At 41.8% G+C, this 17,574-nt stretch overlaps 1 protein-coding gene across 1 annotated transcript in view; it reads right to left on the reverse strand.

Moving 5' to 3' along the window:
* Positions 1–15,916, reverse strand: part of LOC128374672 (inactive phospholipase C-like protein 2) — a 23,698-nt gene extending 7,782 nt beyond the window's left edge. Inside the window, exons 1-9 of the mRNA XM_053334919.1 lie at positions 15,455–15,916; positions 6,852–6,953; positions 6,510–6,659; positions 6,168–6,328; positions 4,158–4,617; positions 2,803–4,026; positions 2,273–2,522; positions 1,866–2,152; positions 831–1,034 (exon numbers count right to left, since the gene is read on the reverse strand). Of these exons, the coding sequence (XP_053190894.1) occupies positions 831–1,034; positions 1,866–2,152; positions 2,273–2,522; positions 2,803–4,026; positions 4,158–4,617; positions 6,168–6,328; positions 6,510–6,659; positions 6,852–6,953; positions 15,455–15,694 (3,078 nt within the window). The 5' untranslated portion in view covers positions 15,695–15,916. The remainder of the gene's footprint in view (positions 1–830; positions 1,035–1,865; positions 2,153–2,272; positions 2,523–2,802; positions 4,027–4,157; positions 4,618–6,167; positions 6,329–6,509; positions 6,660–6,851; positions 6,954–15,454) is intronic.
* Between the last annotated feature and the right edge of the window lie 1,658 nt (positions 15,917–17,574).

A 17,574-nucleotide genomic window follows, 5' to 3' on the forward strand; every position in this document is an offset into this window, starting at 1 on the left:
GTTTTCCACTGAAACAATTTCACACAGTGAGACAACTGCTCAATCGAGCTACAGCTGTATGAAAACCACTTATGTTGGTCAGCCACAGTCCAACCAAGTCCAGAGGGAAAAAAGAGGAGAAGGCAGAGAGTGAGGGAGGAGCAGATGAATGAGGGAAAGAAGGGATGAGGAGGAGGCTGTAAGAAGGGGACCAAAAGGAAATATGTTCAAGTAAGATATGAAAGTGAACAGAAGGAAACTGAAATTGCATCCTCACAGTTATGACAGAAGCTGAAGAGCCTCAACCAACTCAAACAAAGGGATTCACATTGCCTTGTTATTAGTTAATGACTTGACTAAAAGGCCAATTGACCCCTCTGCCCTCCTTTTATTTCCACAGGGGAGTTTTTCTCAACAGCTAGGTTTATTTTTAGAAAACATTACATAAATTATGCCCATTAAATAACTTTCTCTTTGGTCGATGAATGTCTACCCTTTATTTGGGTGGAAACTCATAGTGGCTTCAGGCCAAGGTGAGGACATAGCCGACGTGTTTACGAGCCATGTTACAACCAGAATAAATGGGGATGTTGTCTGCTACGTAACAATGAGAGGTCACTTTGTGTAGGAGAAAATATTGCTGGAAAAGGAAGCTTTAGGCTTTGTCTGGGAGGAGCGTTTCATTGTTAGGTCGAGCAGACAGGAGATGGGGGGTAGGGGGGTTTGTGATCTTGGTTGCTTTTGTTTGCGCTTTCCTTCCGTTTAATGTGTTTCAGAGATGTGAGCTTATACAGTATATTTCTCTATCTGGTGAAAAACAATAAGCATATTAGGCTCTTTTCCTTCCTCACCATTTCATAGGTGGAGACAACACGACGAAGGACGTCTGGCAGAGTCCCCTGGGGCTCCAGGGTGGGGTAGTGGTCCCGCAGGTCAAACAGCAATAGAGGTGTCCCGTCTGGTCCTGCCGCTCTGGATCCTAGAGCTAGTACGCACTGCATGAGATTAGCCACAGCTGACACCCCACACAGCTCCCTGAACACTGCTACTGAGTTCTGTTTAAAAGAAAAGAAACAACAGACAAATTAAATCTGCAGATCTAAACATGAGCACAAGCCTTTCCCCATCTGTCTCTTTTTTATTTCCTTTTTTCTTATTTCTTTCTTATTTCCCGAATCATATCGACATAAAGTAAACATGAAATCTGTGAAATCTCATCCATATCTGCCTACCTTGATTTGCTTGCATTCTCTCTCGCTCCCTCACACACACACACACACACACACACACACACACACACACACACAGGCAATCAAAAGCTACTCCAGCGATTTGTCTTTTCCTTCAACTATTGATTTGCTCTCCTGCTGTTGTGTTGTTGTCGTTTTGATTGAAATGGAAGAAATCAAGAGATGCGGATGCCAACAGTCTCACCACACTGACTGAAAGTATAATTACTGTTTTATTGCCCAGGAGTGACACAGACAGCCACAGACCCAATTGCTGCCTTGCTCATTAAAGTTCTGCTATTCATGAATTCACAGTGGAGATGAACAATAGAGCTAATCTTTGTTTTCTTTCTTGACAACTAAATACACAGTCGACACTGAATAAAATATGAATTCATTTATTGGTAATTATAAACAACATTGAGAAGTTCCTGTTACTTGATTATTATTAGGGCTATTATTATTAGGGCTGCAATAAACAATTATTTTCCATATCATTTAATTTGTCAACAACATTTTCTAAATAATAATAATAAAATGAATCTATAATAATAGATAACAGTTAGATCTTTAAATCAAACAAAAAGCAACATAATCACACATTTGGAACCAGTTGATATTTAATTTTTTTTTTAAATAAAAGACTGTTCTCCTCACCTGCATGTTTTCCTTCAGGTCAGTGGCTTCTCTCAGCAAAGGGGCTGCCATCTTGAAAACCTCATCCACAGCCCGGACCCCCAAGTCCCTCAGAGCTGTGTAGTTCCGTCCTTTCCGGGCCTTCCGCACAGACAAACCTCTTTTGTGAGGCTTTCCCCCTCCTCTACGATTGGTGAGGGCCACATGGACAAACAGCTTGGCGTGAGGAAGGTCTTCTCCTGTCAGAGACAGGAGCGGTACATGTCGGTAGCCTGGCTGTAGACACTCCAGAGGGATGGCATATTGACCTGTGGGGGCAGGGAGAGGTAAATGAAAACCTCGGCAGTAAAAGAAAATGTACAGACTAATCCACTCCTGTAAACTATGAAATCACCACATATACATTGACCTTTGAGTCTGACACCAACCTATGAACTCATCCATTATGAAGTCGTCGTCCAGCACCACAAAACGAACCATAGCGAGCTCCGGCAGGTTGATCTGGAACTCAAAGCTCTCGTCGAAGATGGGGTTGTCTCCGTTCTGGGTGATTGTCCTGGTGCGGCGCTCTGTGCAGTCAGCTGGGATGCCATGGATCTCCACAAACACATAGGGGTCCACCACATCCCCTTTGGCCCCAGAACCCCTCGGCTTGGGCAGGTTCTGGCCGCTAATCACCTGAGAGAGGGATCACCACATCATCATAATTTTAAAGGATCACTGCAGTTTATTACAACATAAGTCAACCTGGTTAGTTTTAAATCTGTAGGATCATCTGACTACTACTGGACACGTTTTAGTGATGTCTCCAAGTTCTCACATTTGTAAAGAAAAAGCAAAGGTTTACAAAACTAGAAGAATAACATCCTGGTTGTAATTAACCTGAATTATTAGTATTTTTAAAAAACAAAGGGTGTATCCACTGCAAGGGACACATTTGTTAAGTTGTGCACCACACCTTCACATGGAGCAGCTGTGGAGCCACACCGGGGACCGTGTCTCTGGTGTCAGCACTAAAATAAGACACCTCCTGGCGCATAATGGCGGGCCGCAGGACATAACCGCAGTTTCCGTTCTGCTGGAACCAGGCTGTATTGAGGTCCATCATCAGTCCTGCTGTTTGAAAATTCATAGACACAATCTGGCAACCGCACTTCCACAGGTCCTGAGGGTTCATGTTGCTTGAGTCAATGCGCATGGGGTTGGGGTACACTCGTGACAGGAAGTGCTTGTTATGGTTGACAAAATCACCAGGGCTCTCAGCAGCCAGACGCACGGCCAGGGATTCATGAAAGGAACACAATTCCCAAGGCTTTTGGCCTTTAGATGATGTTGGAAAATCAATGAAACGGATTGAGTGGCAAAGGGTTACCAGGTCTGAGAGCTCCTTCAACAGCTGGAACTGTTTCGGGGGGAAATGTGGAGGATTACATTGAGTGATGGCTGAGAAAGAGACGCTTTTCTGAACCATGTCCTTTTCGCTTCCTCCAGGTGCTGCCCCTCCACTGTCAGCTGCTTTCATCTTTTGACACATCTCGGCCCCTTCATCCTCCTCACTTACCTCCCCGTCCTCCCCCTCCCAACCTGGCTCCAACTTCTTCCCCTTCAACAGGATCCGATACCTTAAGTCATGTGGTGATGGAAGATACGACTCCTCTTCGTCTGCACTGTCTATATATAGCTTGTCCCCAAGGGTCCTCAAGAGGTGCTGCATCATCACTTTCTGCTGTTGAGGTGAACAGTGGTTCTCAATACACACAATTAACGGATACTCCGACGCCACAAATGCAAACTTTCCAATTGCTTCTAACACACAACGTAGGGCAAGTGGTGGGGAAAGGGTGTGTCCAGTGCACACCACCGGCTCCTCATCAGGACCGTCCCAAACATCCACCTCCACACATCGACAGCCCATTTTGAGGGCACGGATGTAACCAGAAATGTCAGAGGGACCTCGATACTGATCTTCAATGAGGTAGGTGTTGTGGGAGGAGTTGATGTAGTAGTGAGACAAAGGCTGGGACATGTCCTGGCACACGGTGTCGTGCTCCCTGTCGAAGAGGCGGCACTCTTCTGAAGTGAGGTAACTGGTGAAGCCGTCCAATGACAGGTATCCCTGCAGCCGCCCCTCCTCCGATGGCTCACGGGACTGGATGACTTTTAGGCTTGTCTCCTCGCTCACCTGGAGGAGATGAAGGAGAAATTGGACAGGGGATTAATGAATGCTGACAACAGGAATGCTTAATGAATGCTGACAACAGGAATGCTGACTTGTTTTCTGTTATTTCTATGTGTGATTAAATTGCTACCCACTTGAGCCATTCCCTGTTCAGCCTCGAGGAACCTCATCAGGTCTTTGGTGTCCAGGAACTCTTTGTTGCTAGAGAACTGCACCAACAGAAAATAAATCTCTGGACGTGTGCAAAAGTCATGGAAGACCTCAAAGAACTCCTGCTTGGTGACTTGTTCGTTTCTTTCTATTGGCCATTTGTTTTCACTGTAATCATTAACTGCTGATCCATTATCTAGTGTAAGCCCGTACATCTTCTCCCTAAGTCTTTGAAGCTCTTTAAACCTGTGCTCCACTTTGATACTGCTCACCCCAGGGTTCACACTTTGTATCAACTTTACAGCCGACTGCAAGCAAATCCCTTCTTCAGCGTCATGTGTGTTAGTGGCGGAGCAGAACAACTGCTCCAACCACCCAAGACGAAGACTGTCTTGACTACTGGCGAGCATGTCCAGGGCATGTTTTCCATACTGCATCAGATACCTGGAGGCAGATGAGAGAAGCGTGACCAAGGATAACACACACACACACACACACACACACACACACACACACACACACACACTGCATCACAAACATTTCCATTTTAATCTCAGGCATTTCACTGACATTCACATAAAGCATGATAACTGCAGCAGTAAAATCAGTTTGCAGCCAACCAAGCCCTTTATCACAGGGAGGTCTCAAAGGACAATAAAACATTAAAAAAAGTTCTCACTCTACACCATAAATTTACAATACAACCAACACCCCTGAGAAAGCTAAACCTAAGACGCAAGATATTGTTTTGGATTGTTTAGGATGACTTGAAACACACGCTCTGTGTATTCATTGCTAAGTGTACCTACATTTTTGCACCCAGACAAACATGAAGATGTAATATTTCTCCCTTTTTGGAACCCAGATCTTCAGACTCTTTTTTTCAGTGTTTTGTAGACTAACTAGGCCTACTGCTAATGAGTATTTTTATTATCAGTTAATCTGACAATTATTCTCTCAATTAATCGATTAGTTGTCTGTTCTATAAATTGTCATAATATGGTGAAAATGTCACAGACTCTCAAATGTCTCAAATTGTTTTTTTCCCGGCAAACGGTCCACAACCCAAAGATACTAAGTTGAATGTCTGACTGAATTTTTTTCATTGACAATGACTCAAAACAATTAATTGATTAATTGATAATAGTTGCTGATTAATTTAATAGTTAGCAACTAATTTATTAATCACTGCAACCTTAATGTCTTGACTGTCAATTAGGTTGATTTGACAATGATTGGTGAATTATTTCTTATTAAATGCTTTATTTAACAGAGAGGAAAATGCCGGAAAGCAGACAGTCAGCAATCTGACTTGGTTGTATTGTCTTAAGTATACACTACTGCCAGATAAAATATTACGTACAAAACAGCTCTTAAAGACCGTGTAAAGTGAATTCAGACATTTTCTTCCAAACACATTAAATAGGTCATAAATGTATTTCTAAATAAGGTGTAAAAAGCATTTCAACCATTTAGTGGTAGTGATTTAGTGGCCGGGCCTGAATCACCGCTGCGTTAGCATAAACCCGCCCCTGCTGCTGTAGAGGTATAAATACATTCAGCGCACACTACTACTACTACAGTCTACAGTTAGCCAGTTAGCAGCCGAGTTAGCCACCGAGCTAGCCACCGAGTTAGCAGTAGAAAGCTCTTAGATGTAGCGTCCATGTTTCTGGTAGAGGTGGTGACTTTGACAGGTGACACTTGGTAGGGGGCGGGGTTTCAGCGGACTCAGCGGGCACGCCCACAGCGTCTGGGAGCAGAGAAAGTGGCTGCTTTTTACACAACTTTGAAGCCTAATTTCATATATTTGGCGATTGTTTTAATCATTCAAATTTGGCAGGGTGTTTAACAACACACTTTTCTGTGGTATGTCAAACTCAGAACACATATTTATTCTTACTTTACACGGACTTTAAAAGGTTCTCAATCTGAATAAAGAGTATACTTTGTGGTTAGGTGAACAGTGTAAGGCTGTTTTTGCTGTGTCATACCTTAGGCCTGTCACCCAAATATTAGCCACTTCTGCTGAGTTTGCAACCAGGTCCAAGCTCTCATACATCTCTCCATAGATAATGGAGAATGCACAGTCCTCTGAAATCTGCTCATAAACTCCACTGGTGCGGAAGGTTTCTGTGTTACGACCCGTCCGTACCTAGAATTTGAGAGGTGCAAAAGCTAACGTCACACACAATAAAAACAAATCAACTGTTGTCTTCCATATAATACAGGGTTGTAAATATTGTCATCGCCTTAGTCTCAAAGAATCAATGAGGACATTTATAGAAGCAGTAGCCAGAGACATGATTTAGATAGCCCTTTATCTGGACACTGACCTCTCGTATGGAGGCGAGAGAGATCCTGGCTTTGTCTGACTCCTTCTTGGATGGTTCCCAGCACAGAGCCTGGAGGCCTGCATCCAGAAGGTAGTAGCGTTGGTATACACGCGAGTTGGGCCGCACCTTCTTCAGCTCACTCCCCTCAACCTGGAAGCAAAATATGGATGAAGTTGTCACCCGCTAACTTTCAGATTTCACTTCTGAACAAGCAGGCTTCTGAACAAGCAGGCTCGAATGCCTGTGTTCTACCAGATATCCTTGATGCATGCATTGCACATTTAATATTTAATATACTGGTATGTATAGTCTATATTTTTTGTCACACAGTAGCTGACCCACCATAGAGTGTATACAGTCAGCAGCACTGCTGATCTTCTTTTCTGAGAGGCTGCTACTGAAGGACACCGTCTTCTTCCTCTCCCGACCAGCACGTGACCCATCCTGATGAGGAAGGAGGGAAGGAAGGATGAAAGGACGATATAGATAAAGAGAGGAGGGGGGTTTAATAAGAGCATGAAAGAGACAGACTGAAAGACAAGCAGGCAATGATCCTTCTGCAGAGTATTCTTTACTTGGGCATGACAAACAGTTTTCCTGTCCAGCATGGATCTCAAAGGATTAAAAGGGCATATCAGTTATATCATCATACATAAACACAGATTATTAGTCTACCACATAGAGCCTCCTCCTCCCAATCTGTTATTGTTTTTCCCGATACCATGCTAAAAGCCTTTGCTTGCCCTTGCCCTTCACCATTACACCATTAATCATACCTGACTAGACAGAAGCAGCAGGCTGCAGCATTCTAATTCTGGCCCGCCACATAGACACTGGTGGGCCCAATCAGTTTATCTGAGCTCACCATCACATCTCATCCATCTGATATATTGACCAATCAGATGTCACCCCAACAGAGAACCTTATACAAACAGATAAGAGCATATAAGTGGGCGTCTTTATTGAATTAGTGATATATTAGAGTCCTGATAAAATTAAATCAAAGACTTCATTGAAGCTAATCTATGGCAGGATAATGTAATTGTAGATGATTCAATCCCAGGTAAAGTGATTGAAGATGCAAACACCCACATACGCGACATACTGTCTCAGTACATACTATAGATATACATTTCACAAGCAGGGTACCAAAATCTACAAAAAAACATCCTCAAACTGCAATCTTCTTGAACAAGAGTCAGCAAGGCTAGCAGCAGCAAGGCTAGCAGCTTGAGGCTGCACGTCAGGACAGCAATGCGTTCCATCCAGTAGATGTACGTTAAAAGTTAAATTGTGAAATATCCTCCTGCTGGTTGAGAAATAGAAAAAGTCAGGAGATCACCAAAGTCAGTCAGATTCATCCTCTGTGTACCATGAAAGTTTTAACAAAATTTCACGGCAATCCATTAATGAGATATAACCGACCAACAGAGCAACTTTGCCATCATAGATTCATTCTTCTCTTGATTTGAATACTTAAAATGAATTAAGAAATAGTTGTTGTGGAAGATGAAATCCAGCAGTCTGTTGCTCCTTGGCTAACAAATACTGAAAGTTTTGTGAAATAATTAAGACTTCCTATGAAACACCAATGAGCTGACTAATATTTATAGTTAACATCTGTGAATACGGATCAGTGGCTAATTAAAGCTAATCTACTCATCTGCATAACTCTGGTTTCATTCAAATAAGAGTTCATATGAACCTTAAGAGCACTTTGATCTTTTATGAGAGAAGAGAGGAGGGAAACCTTCATATAAAATAAATCTGGAGGATATAAAAGGCAGAAAGAGACACAAGAGAGAAAGAAGAATAAAAAAGACGTGTTTCATCTAAAGAATATGAATGAGGGGAAGCATGACTCAAAGAGGATGTAAAGGTTTACCTCAGAGAGTGGGGGAGGGCACCTAACTGTCACAAATTATCACAGAATCACAAAATTAAAGGTGGAGAGTGTTTCCAATGGCGACAACTTCTTTCTTCTTTTTTTTTGGAGCATCTGTGCTGAGGTTGAGGATGGCACTTTAAAAATACCCTTGATGCCTTGGGGCATGATAGGGAGAGTAAGAAGTAGTGTGGTTATGGGGTGAGAGAGAGAGATTAGTGTAAGCCATTTCTTAAGCACTCCACCCTTCCATCACACCATTAAAATTGTAAGAAGAGAAAGCATGAGCAATTAATTTACCAAATAAAACACTAACTTGAAATTAAGCTAATTGCTTTTGTGTTCTCATTATAAACCTGCCCCCTCGGGTGTGCTTCAGCAACACCTCTAAATTTGACTCTACCTCAAATAGGAAGACTCAGATGCAACCACCCTCCCCGGCATGATGAAAAAATGAAAATGAGAAACACATCAGGCTTCTCTTTTTAAAAATGAAAAGCTAAATGTTTTTTGTTGTAAAACTCACAAACCCAGGCGCAGAGTCAACTCACAAATACACACCTTTGCACAGAAGCGTACAGTACTGCCCTATCATTCACACTTTCCTTTCATGCAGTGCAGTGCAGTGACAGGTACAGGAGATTAATGTTAGCCTCAAACTATATCTCTTCCTCTGTGTGTGACATTAGCAGAAATGGTCCCTCTGTGGCTGTATCAGCACCAGTCGCTGTGCACATATTTGGCAACTTCACATAAATAAAATGCTCTCCACACATGCACTGCGTGACCACTAGCAAACACATCATCCTTGATAAATAGAACGGACAGAAATTATATTGAAGCAATGGATACCTTCTCTAAAAAGCTAATAAACCTCATATAGTGTGCACCTGTCACAAGCTGTGTTTGAAGCAGTGGAACAACAGGATTCTCCATGAGACCCTTTTAACAGCTGGGATTCAATTATCTCATGTGTGGAGGCTGCACATTCACCCCTGTTAGGCTACAACATAAATAACTGATGAAAAAGGAGACAGAGTTCAAACATACAGCCAAACAACGCTGACGTCACTGCAGACTCTAAATAAATTAACTTGACAAGATAAAACTAGAGGGTACAAATATTCACCAGCACCTGAATAAAATACAAAGATAAATTACTTTTTTTTTCTGTGCAAAAAAAGCAAGAAACACTGTCTGAACAGATTAGAGTAGCTACACATACGAACACGCATAACGAAACAGCACAAGTTTGGCCTGTATTCGCTGATAAAATTCAAATTGATAGTTATTTAATCTGTGTTACAATGTGCCGTATGTCTCTGTCACAAAGGCCCTCTTCTGTTTTCTCACAGACAGTAAAATGACTCTCCACAACCGCCACTGTGCAAAACAGGAAGCAGCCCGTCAGCCCATCACATAGAGTTTCCTGTGACTCCAAAGAGAGTCAAGTGAAGTGACAGCCAGAAAGAAAGAAAGAAAGAATGAAGAATACTGTTACAGTATACAGTAATAAAAGCAGATGTCACTCATTTCGTGTGAATTCCTCATTGCTTTTATAGATACACACAGTAGTATTACAGTAAGGGTAAAGTACTACTTTTAGGATTGACACACTTGTAAGTGGAAGTCTAATGAACATGAATCCATATCACCCCTTTTATTCAAATTGTAGCCAATTAGAGACACATTTTCTTTGTGAATATACTGTTATACATGTATGACAATATACCATATACAACTTTTTTTTTTTTAAATAATAACCCCCAATGTAACTTCAGCAGTATTTTAGAGCTCAAAAACCTACATTAATGCCTTTTTTGTCAAGCTGTTGAACAGCACTGATATATTATAGATCATCTTTAAAGTTGACACAGCAAAGTTCATAGCAAACAGAAATAACTGTCTCTTTGATGCAGTGATTAGAGAAGTTGGTAGAGACATCACAGAAATAAAACTTCATAAGAGGAAGAATTTTACACAATAAAAGAGATAAAAAACATATAAAGAATGAAGATAAATAAATAATGAAGTTCTATTGCAGATTACTGTATGTATGTGGACACTCAAAACCTCTGCACTTGGCATTTGCCTGGGGGAGCAGCATGGCTTCGAGCCATCATTAGCTAGCTTACATGCATGCATAGTATGATGCATGAGAGCATATGGATGCAACAAGCCTGTACTGTGTCACTAATTACGGCACCTCCAAGTCAGCACAATGAAGATGTGGGTCACTGGTGGGTGTCATCTTTGATCTGCTAATTAAGACAGATAGAAAATCAGAGAAAGAGAGATGGTTGTTGGGTGAGAGAAAATAGTGAATACAGGATTGAAAATTGGTAGGGAGGCTGAACCTTCTTGCCTGTGGCCTTGTGTGTCTGACAGCAGATCATGGATGATTAATGGTATACTTAAATCCAGTGCCTCTCATCATGGAGCTCAACATCACTGAAGGGTTAGGTGGAGATTTACAGAGAATCGTGAGATGATGTATGGAAAAAGTGAAAGAGGCTTTCAAAAGTAAAGTAAGGAAAAGCACCTTCAAGATTTCAACATCATTCTTTTATTTTTTATTTTCCTTATTTATTCTATTTCATTTATTTAAGATTTTTATTATAGATCCTAAATTTTTTATTACATTTTTATCATTCTTATTTTCTCCCACATGCATTGGTCTCATAACTGTTCTTTGCTTTTGTCCCTTGCATCATTTTTGTTCATTTTCTTCATGTTGTACTTGGTCTACACTTGTTCTGTCTTGTTATCAGCTTGTCAACCAGCTGTGAAGCACTTTGTACTACATTAACCTGTATGAAAGGTGCTTTATAAATCATTTTGATTGATTGATTGATCAGTTCGTGTAGATAATATTGAGAAAACAAATCTTAACAACAATATGTGTTTATTTGTGTTTCAGAGTTAGGGTCCCTGCAGCCACCACTACATGTCAATCTATCAATCTTACTTTTGATTGGCAGTGAGGTGTCTATTAAAACCATATATGAGGACATATTCCACTCAAAAACAGCCTATGCCACTTTTGAGACAAGAAATAACACATTCTTTCTTTTACAAATGAAAAGTTGTATTAATTAGCAACCTTTGTCAAAGACAATATACAGAGAGGTTTTGCTGCTGTAGCCTTATTCGGTGTGGTATGACCAGTAGTTTATGATGGCTGACAACAAAACAAAAAATCTGGCTACATACAAACCTAAAAAACTGAATGACCTATCCTTTGGTAAATGCTCACATACAATATAATGGTCTCAGAGAAGACATCATGTAATGCTGCTCTTTGCCTCCCTCATCCATCATTTTTCTTACATCAGAACTGTCATTGAAATTATCACTCCATCAATCGATTAGTTAAATAACTGAAAGTTAATTGGGAACAATTTTGATACATTAAGAAAAAACTTTCAGTTTCTTAGATGAGTTTTTAGTTTTAGTTCTGCATCACTGTAAATGGCATGATTACTTATACCATCATCGTTTTTGACTGTTGGCCAGAAGAAAAAGATTTTGAAATGGTTGGGATTCTGGGAAATTTAAATGGGCCTTTCAGCATTTTCTGGCATTTAATAGACTAAACAATTAATCGATTCATGGAAAAAAAATTCTGAAAAGGATCATTAGTTGCAGCCCTAATCAGGACACTTCTTCATGCACTATCACTTTCTAATCAGAAAGTGTGTCATGAACACATGCTGAGTCTATGTGTGTGTTGGGTTGGGGGTGCACAGGTGCGTGACTGCTACAGAGGACAGAACATTAGGGTTAAATAGGGCATGGAAAGCAGTATGTGGTCAAGTCACTCTATCAACGGTTCAGTGTATGGGAATAATGTTCAAGAGGAAATGTGGTGAGTATTCACAGTAACTCAACTGCTCACTGACTATAAACCCCTGCCCTTGTGGCAAGTAGAGCAGCAGATGCTCTTTTACGCTTCAAACCTTTGAAGTCCCATGTGCGCGCACTCACTAAAACAGACACACACACACACACACACGCACAAAATGAAACAAGTAAAAGGTTGACTTGAAAAGGTCATCTTGTCAGAGAGCTAACCACGATTTCAGCTGACATACGTCACACATGCATTTACCGAAGATAGCACTACCACTTAAACCCAAGAACAAAAAAATAAGAGTCAGGCCTCAAGTGCAAGCATCAATACAGCGATCAAAGTGCAGAGCGGGGTTTCCACACGCTTCAGTGATGACTTAGTGAGCCTTGCTAACCGGCACAAACTCAGAGCTCCATGCTACAGTAAGTTCTCATGCCTGTTCACATGTGGGTGCATGCGCATATTATCAGTTTTGAAATGCTTTCGAGATATGCAAATATTCATGTCTTATTGTGCATTTGTAGGGAAGGGGGGTTACACAGACTTCTCTCTACAGCCTTGTACATGCATGGCTGGATGTATATTATTAATGTAGACGGTGTATGTGGAGCAACTCAATCATCACTGTGGCTCAGAGTTGAAGTATTTTCTGTGGCTCCATCACAATTGGGGAGAGAGTTTATCCACCAATCATGCATGGCCACACTTATGCAGTCTAAAATGGTTTAAAGCAGGCTAAAGATGTTGATTTGAACTGTAGGAGGTGCTCAGGGCTATACTCTGACTCAAACAACTACCCTCCCCAGCTGTGTGCTAACGCTTCTGGCTAATGCTGCCCACTGGATTATATCAGATTCTCTGCCCTGTTTTCCATGGTTAATAAAAAGTAGAGATTTTGGAGATATGCAGTTTTCACAGGACAGCAGTATGCACACATGCACACTCTCGCACATACACACATAGACATGCCAACCTCTTATAATTTGTGCAATTATTAAAAGATCTGGAAAGCAGATTTGTTGTGCCTGGTTGTGTGTTTGTGTAGGCAGGTCTGTACATGTTTATGTGAGTGTGTACATGTGTGATTGTGTTTGAAAGGAAGAGAGAAAGGAATAGAGTACCTGATGCTTATCTACAACAAGATGAACTTGAAACAGACAGACTGAGTGGGAACCTGATTCTGCATCTCATTCACGTACAAACAACTGAGAAAGAATAAACGGGAGGACGGCCAGACGGCATGAAGTACATACTGATGGAATACAATTAAGTTTAGTCTCATTACCCCCGCAGAAGCAAACAGGAGCACACACACATACACATACACACACACACACAGATATAGACACAAATCCCCAGACTCCTGTTAAACCAGTCTGGAATGTCATGTTTCCTGTTTATCTGCCTACATACCACCCTGACCCCTATTGTGTGGAATCCTGACTTTAGGCATATGAGCATTTTAGCAAACAGTAAAACACACTGGTGTGTTGACAGGTGGATTTTTGGACTGAGCTCTATCTCATCAAAGCTTCGGGAGTTGATGATTCCAAACACAAGCACCTTTGTGGCAAAGGCGCAAACATATGTGGACTGTGCTAGTCGCTTTGTTGATTGCTGAACCCTACAGTAGCTGTATTAAGTGTGCCAACTGAATAGTCAAACATATCATTAACGCATCACTAGTGACAGAAGTTTTTCCTTCACAGCATACACATACAGTGAACTGCATGTTTTCCCATGCTGTCGTGCATTTCCACTCTTTAAAGTACAGACACTACCCAGGGTGAGGGTGACGTCCTGAAGCCATTAAGCGCCGCACATCAAACATAGCAGTGGAAATTGCCAAGAGTTATTTAATGCCATTTCAGACCCAGCACGAAGCACTAGAACTTCACTGAAGCAAACAGATAGTTTTTTTTAAATCATCTGTGTCAGGCTATGGCTGCACTGTAGAAAACTAACAGAAGAAAGACAAGAGCAGGCCTGTGTGTGGGCAGGGAGGTGAGAAACGTTTGAGCGAAGTGTCATCACCAGCTGCTCATGACTTAATAGCAATATTGCAACATGAACTGTACAAGGAAATTGGCCAACTGGCCGGCTTCCTGTCTTGCTGGGAACGAGCCAAACAGACACAGATGAAAAGATGAAACTGGTGCCATGCTTAAAATAATAATCATGTCTTTGCAAGCAGCAGCTCTGCAGACAAGCAGTGACTAGAGATCAATATAAGACCTCCTGCATGCCTACAGGCCAAATCAGATCAGGGCAAAATCAGGGGATGAGTATTATTAATTAGATGTTAAACTGTTTTAAATGCTGTTTGGGTCCAAAACCAACAGAAACTGTGAATAAGCAAGACATCTTTATCAAAGCTTGTATACAAATAAACTTGTGAGAGCCAGACCTGTGTAGGCAGCGGGATTAATTGGACAGGGGCATTCAACTGTGTGCCACAGAGGGCGGAGAGAATTCAATTTCTCATTCTAATCAAAGTCTACAGCAGGTGGTTTCCCTTATTAGTTCCTCCTCCTCCTCTCTAGCTGAAAGGAGTGCTAATAAGTGAGATTGCCTGCTGTAGTCCTGTGGCTAGAGCAAAACCTTTGGACCCACATATGGAAAAGCCCTGAAGTCGAGTGTTATTTTCTTTCAATTATAAGACTGATTGAAACCCTGTGTGATCATTAGACAAGGCGTCTAAATGGTTGATAGGCAGCATTAAGATCTTATATGTGATATGGTCTGGCCTCATCTTGAAGAGCAGAATGCTTCAAATGCTTTATCCTCCAAATTTCCTCAAAAGCACTGAGGTGAGGTGAGGCAACTGATTATTCTGCTGTTGGCACAGACTGAGAGGAAGCTGGGAGGAAGCAGAGTCACACTGTATTAACAGTTTATTTTCAGGTGGCTGCAGGTTGATTAACATCCAGAAGTGTTGGGTGTATGTATGACTGAGTGTCGGTTTTATATTGACTTCACTGTATTCCATATCATTTGTATTCTCTATAGCATCAACATACCATTCCTTTAGGGGCTTATAGTTAGTTAGTGGCTTTTAAATAATGATATCATACTTTGTCATATTTGATCTCCTATGGAATCGTCACAGATGCTTTTATATGGTCTATTCTGGACTTAGAGCAGTTTGCATCCATTTTCTTATTTTAAAGTCTCTGCTCATCTCTCCTGAGGGACATGGTGGCCTACCTTGATCAGACTGCTGCGTCGAGGGATTGGTCTGGTGGCTGAATCTGAACCCGCGCTCTCCCACGTCGGTGACTCGCAACTGGATTCGCTTTGGACCCTCCTCGCGGTGTCTGTGGCGCTGCAGTTACCGTTAGACACCAGCTCTTCTCGGTGCGTCTCCAGGCTCATTCCGGCTCCTCCCGACGCAGCTTTCCAACTAGCAACCGGTGGACCGCTCTTGTTCTCTCCAAATTCAGCCATGGTGACACTTTGTGGTTTTGTTTGAGGGGGGGTTTCAGTTATCTTGAAAGCAGCAGGGCTCCCAATGCAAGAAAGCTACACACGGATACAGATGTGCCATCGTGTGAGATGAGCGATCAACGACCGTGAACGAAGAGCACAGGAAACTTCTCTCTCTCTCTCTCTCTCTCTCTCTCTCTCTCTCTCGTTCGCTCGCTCTCGCTCTCTCGTAACGTCTTCCTCCTTCACACACATACACACACGCATGCACACACACATAGAGGAAGGGGGTGGGGGGTAATAACAGGGCAGCTAAGCGACAGCAGGAACCGACACACCTTCCAGACCTCTGCTGTCAATACGCATCACGTCTGCGCGACACAGCTGGATGAGCGATTGTTTTCAGGAAATTAAAGATGCTGAAGGGAAACCTGTCCGCTCTGTCGCCGTCTACATCTAAGTCTTCATTACACCATGCTTCCGAATGATGTAAACCATAATGATTTTTACATTTTGGCCAGCGCTTGCAGTCGCCCCTCTCTCTCCTCCTCGCTCCCAGCCTCCATCCAGAGTCACTGGGTTTGTGAGCGCAGCGGCGTCGGCAAGCTTATAAAGTCATCATCTGTCACCAGCAGCCTGTTGTTAGATTGGTGGGTGATTTTGCTTTTCCATCCCCTCAAGAATTAAGTGCACACCCACAATGTGTGTGTGTGTGTGTGTGTGTGTGTGTGTGTGTGTGTAGCCTATGTGTGGACCTACTCCTTCCCCACTGCTGTTTAAAAAGCAACATTTCCCTTTTTAATGAAGTTGTAACTTCATTAATGCTTAATAAAACATTTCTCAGTTATCACCAAGAATAACTGTAAAAATAACAAATAACATCAATAACTTAATGTGGACAAAATGTTGTATTCTTCTTTTATTGAGTTTTATTGGGTCCTTTCTTATTCCCTGATTTGCTGGTTAGGTCTTGGTCTTAAAAATAGGAACAGACAGGAAAAACATTGTCTGTGTGATTAGTTTATTGGTACCCTTAATGACCTTCAGCACCTGCATCAGCATGAAGTGAGGGTAATCTCAAAAGGCACAGACCATTGTTCTGGACGCTCAGCATCCTTTACATGTTGAGTGCCAGATGCTTCCATCAGGGCGGAGGTTTAGTCTCCTCAAAGGGGGCACACAGATTGTCCTTTGCTAAATCTGCCTTTGGTTTTTTAACCGCAGATATCATTTTTCTTTCTTTTTTCCCATGATTCATGGTGATAGTGTAGAGAGATGGGTCTGTATTGTACTGTGTTGAGTGTGATGTATTTGTGTTGGACTGTCTGTACAGCAAATTGTCCGTCTGTGACATTTAAACACTTAAAACTGCACACTTGATAACTAACACCCCATATCAATGACTTATTATCATTGTACAACTGCAGACTTCATTATTAAACCCCTTTATTAGTTACTTTGTGTAATTGCAGATGTGATGAGTATTCAAGTCAATTTTGTATAGCACATGTAAGCTTAATGCACAACACAGAAAACATTAAACAAATGAGATAGAAAACACATTTATAAAATACTCCACATGAGTAAAATAACCACCCATACAATACGCGCGCGCACACACACACACACACACACACACACACTCACAAACTACCAAAAGTGTGAGAGAAAAGAAATGTTTAATGAGGGCTTTTGAAAGAAGATACGATTGCAGCAGTTCCCAGGCAGTTTGTTCCAGTAAACAGCAACATAGTGACTAAATGTACCTTCACCTGATTAACATTTAATTCTGGGTACATTCAGGAGGCACATGCTGAATGCTCTGAGGGATCTGATTGGTCTATAGTCGGTGACCAGGTCGGGGAATATAGTTAGGAGCCATTACATTTAGAGCCTTGTAA

Source organism: Scomber japonicus, chromosome 15 (assembly GCF_027409825.1).
Source record: "Scomber japonicus isolate fScoJap1 chromosome 15, fScoJap1.pri, whole genome shotgun sequence".
In the NCBI taxonomy this organism is placed as follows: domain Eukaryota; kingdom Metazoa; phylum Chordata; class Actinopteri; order Scombriformes; family Scombridae; genus Scomber; species Scomber japonicus.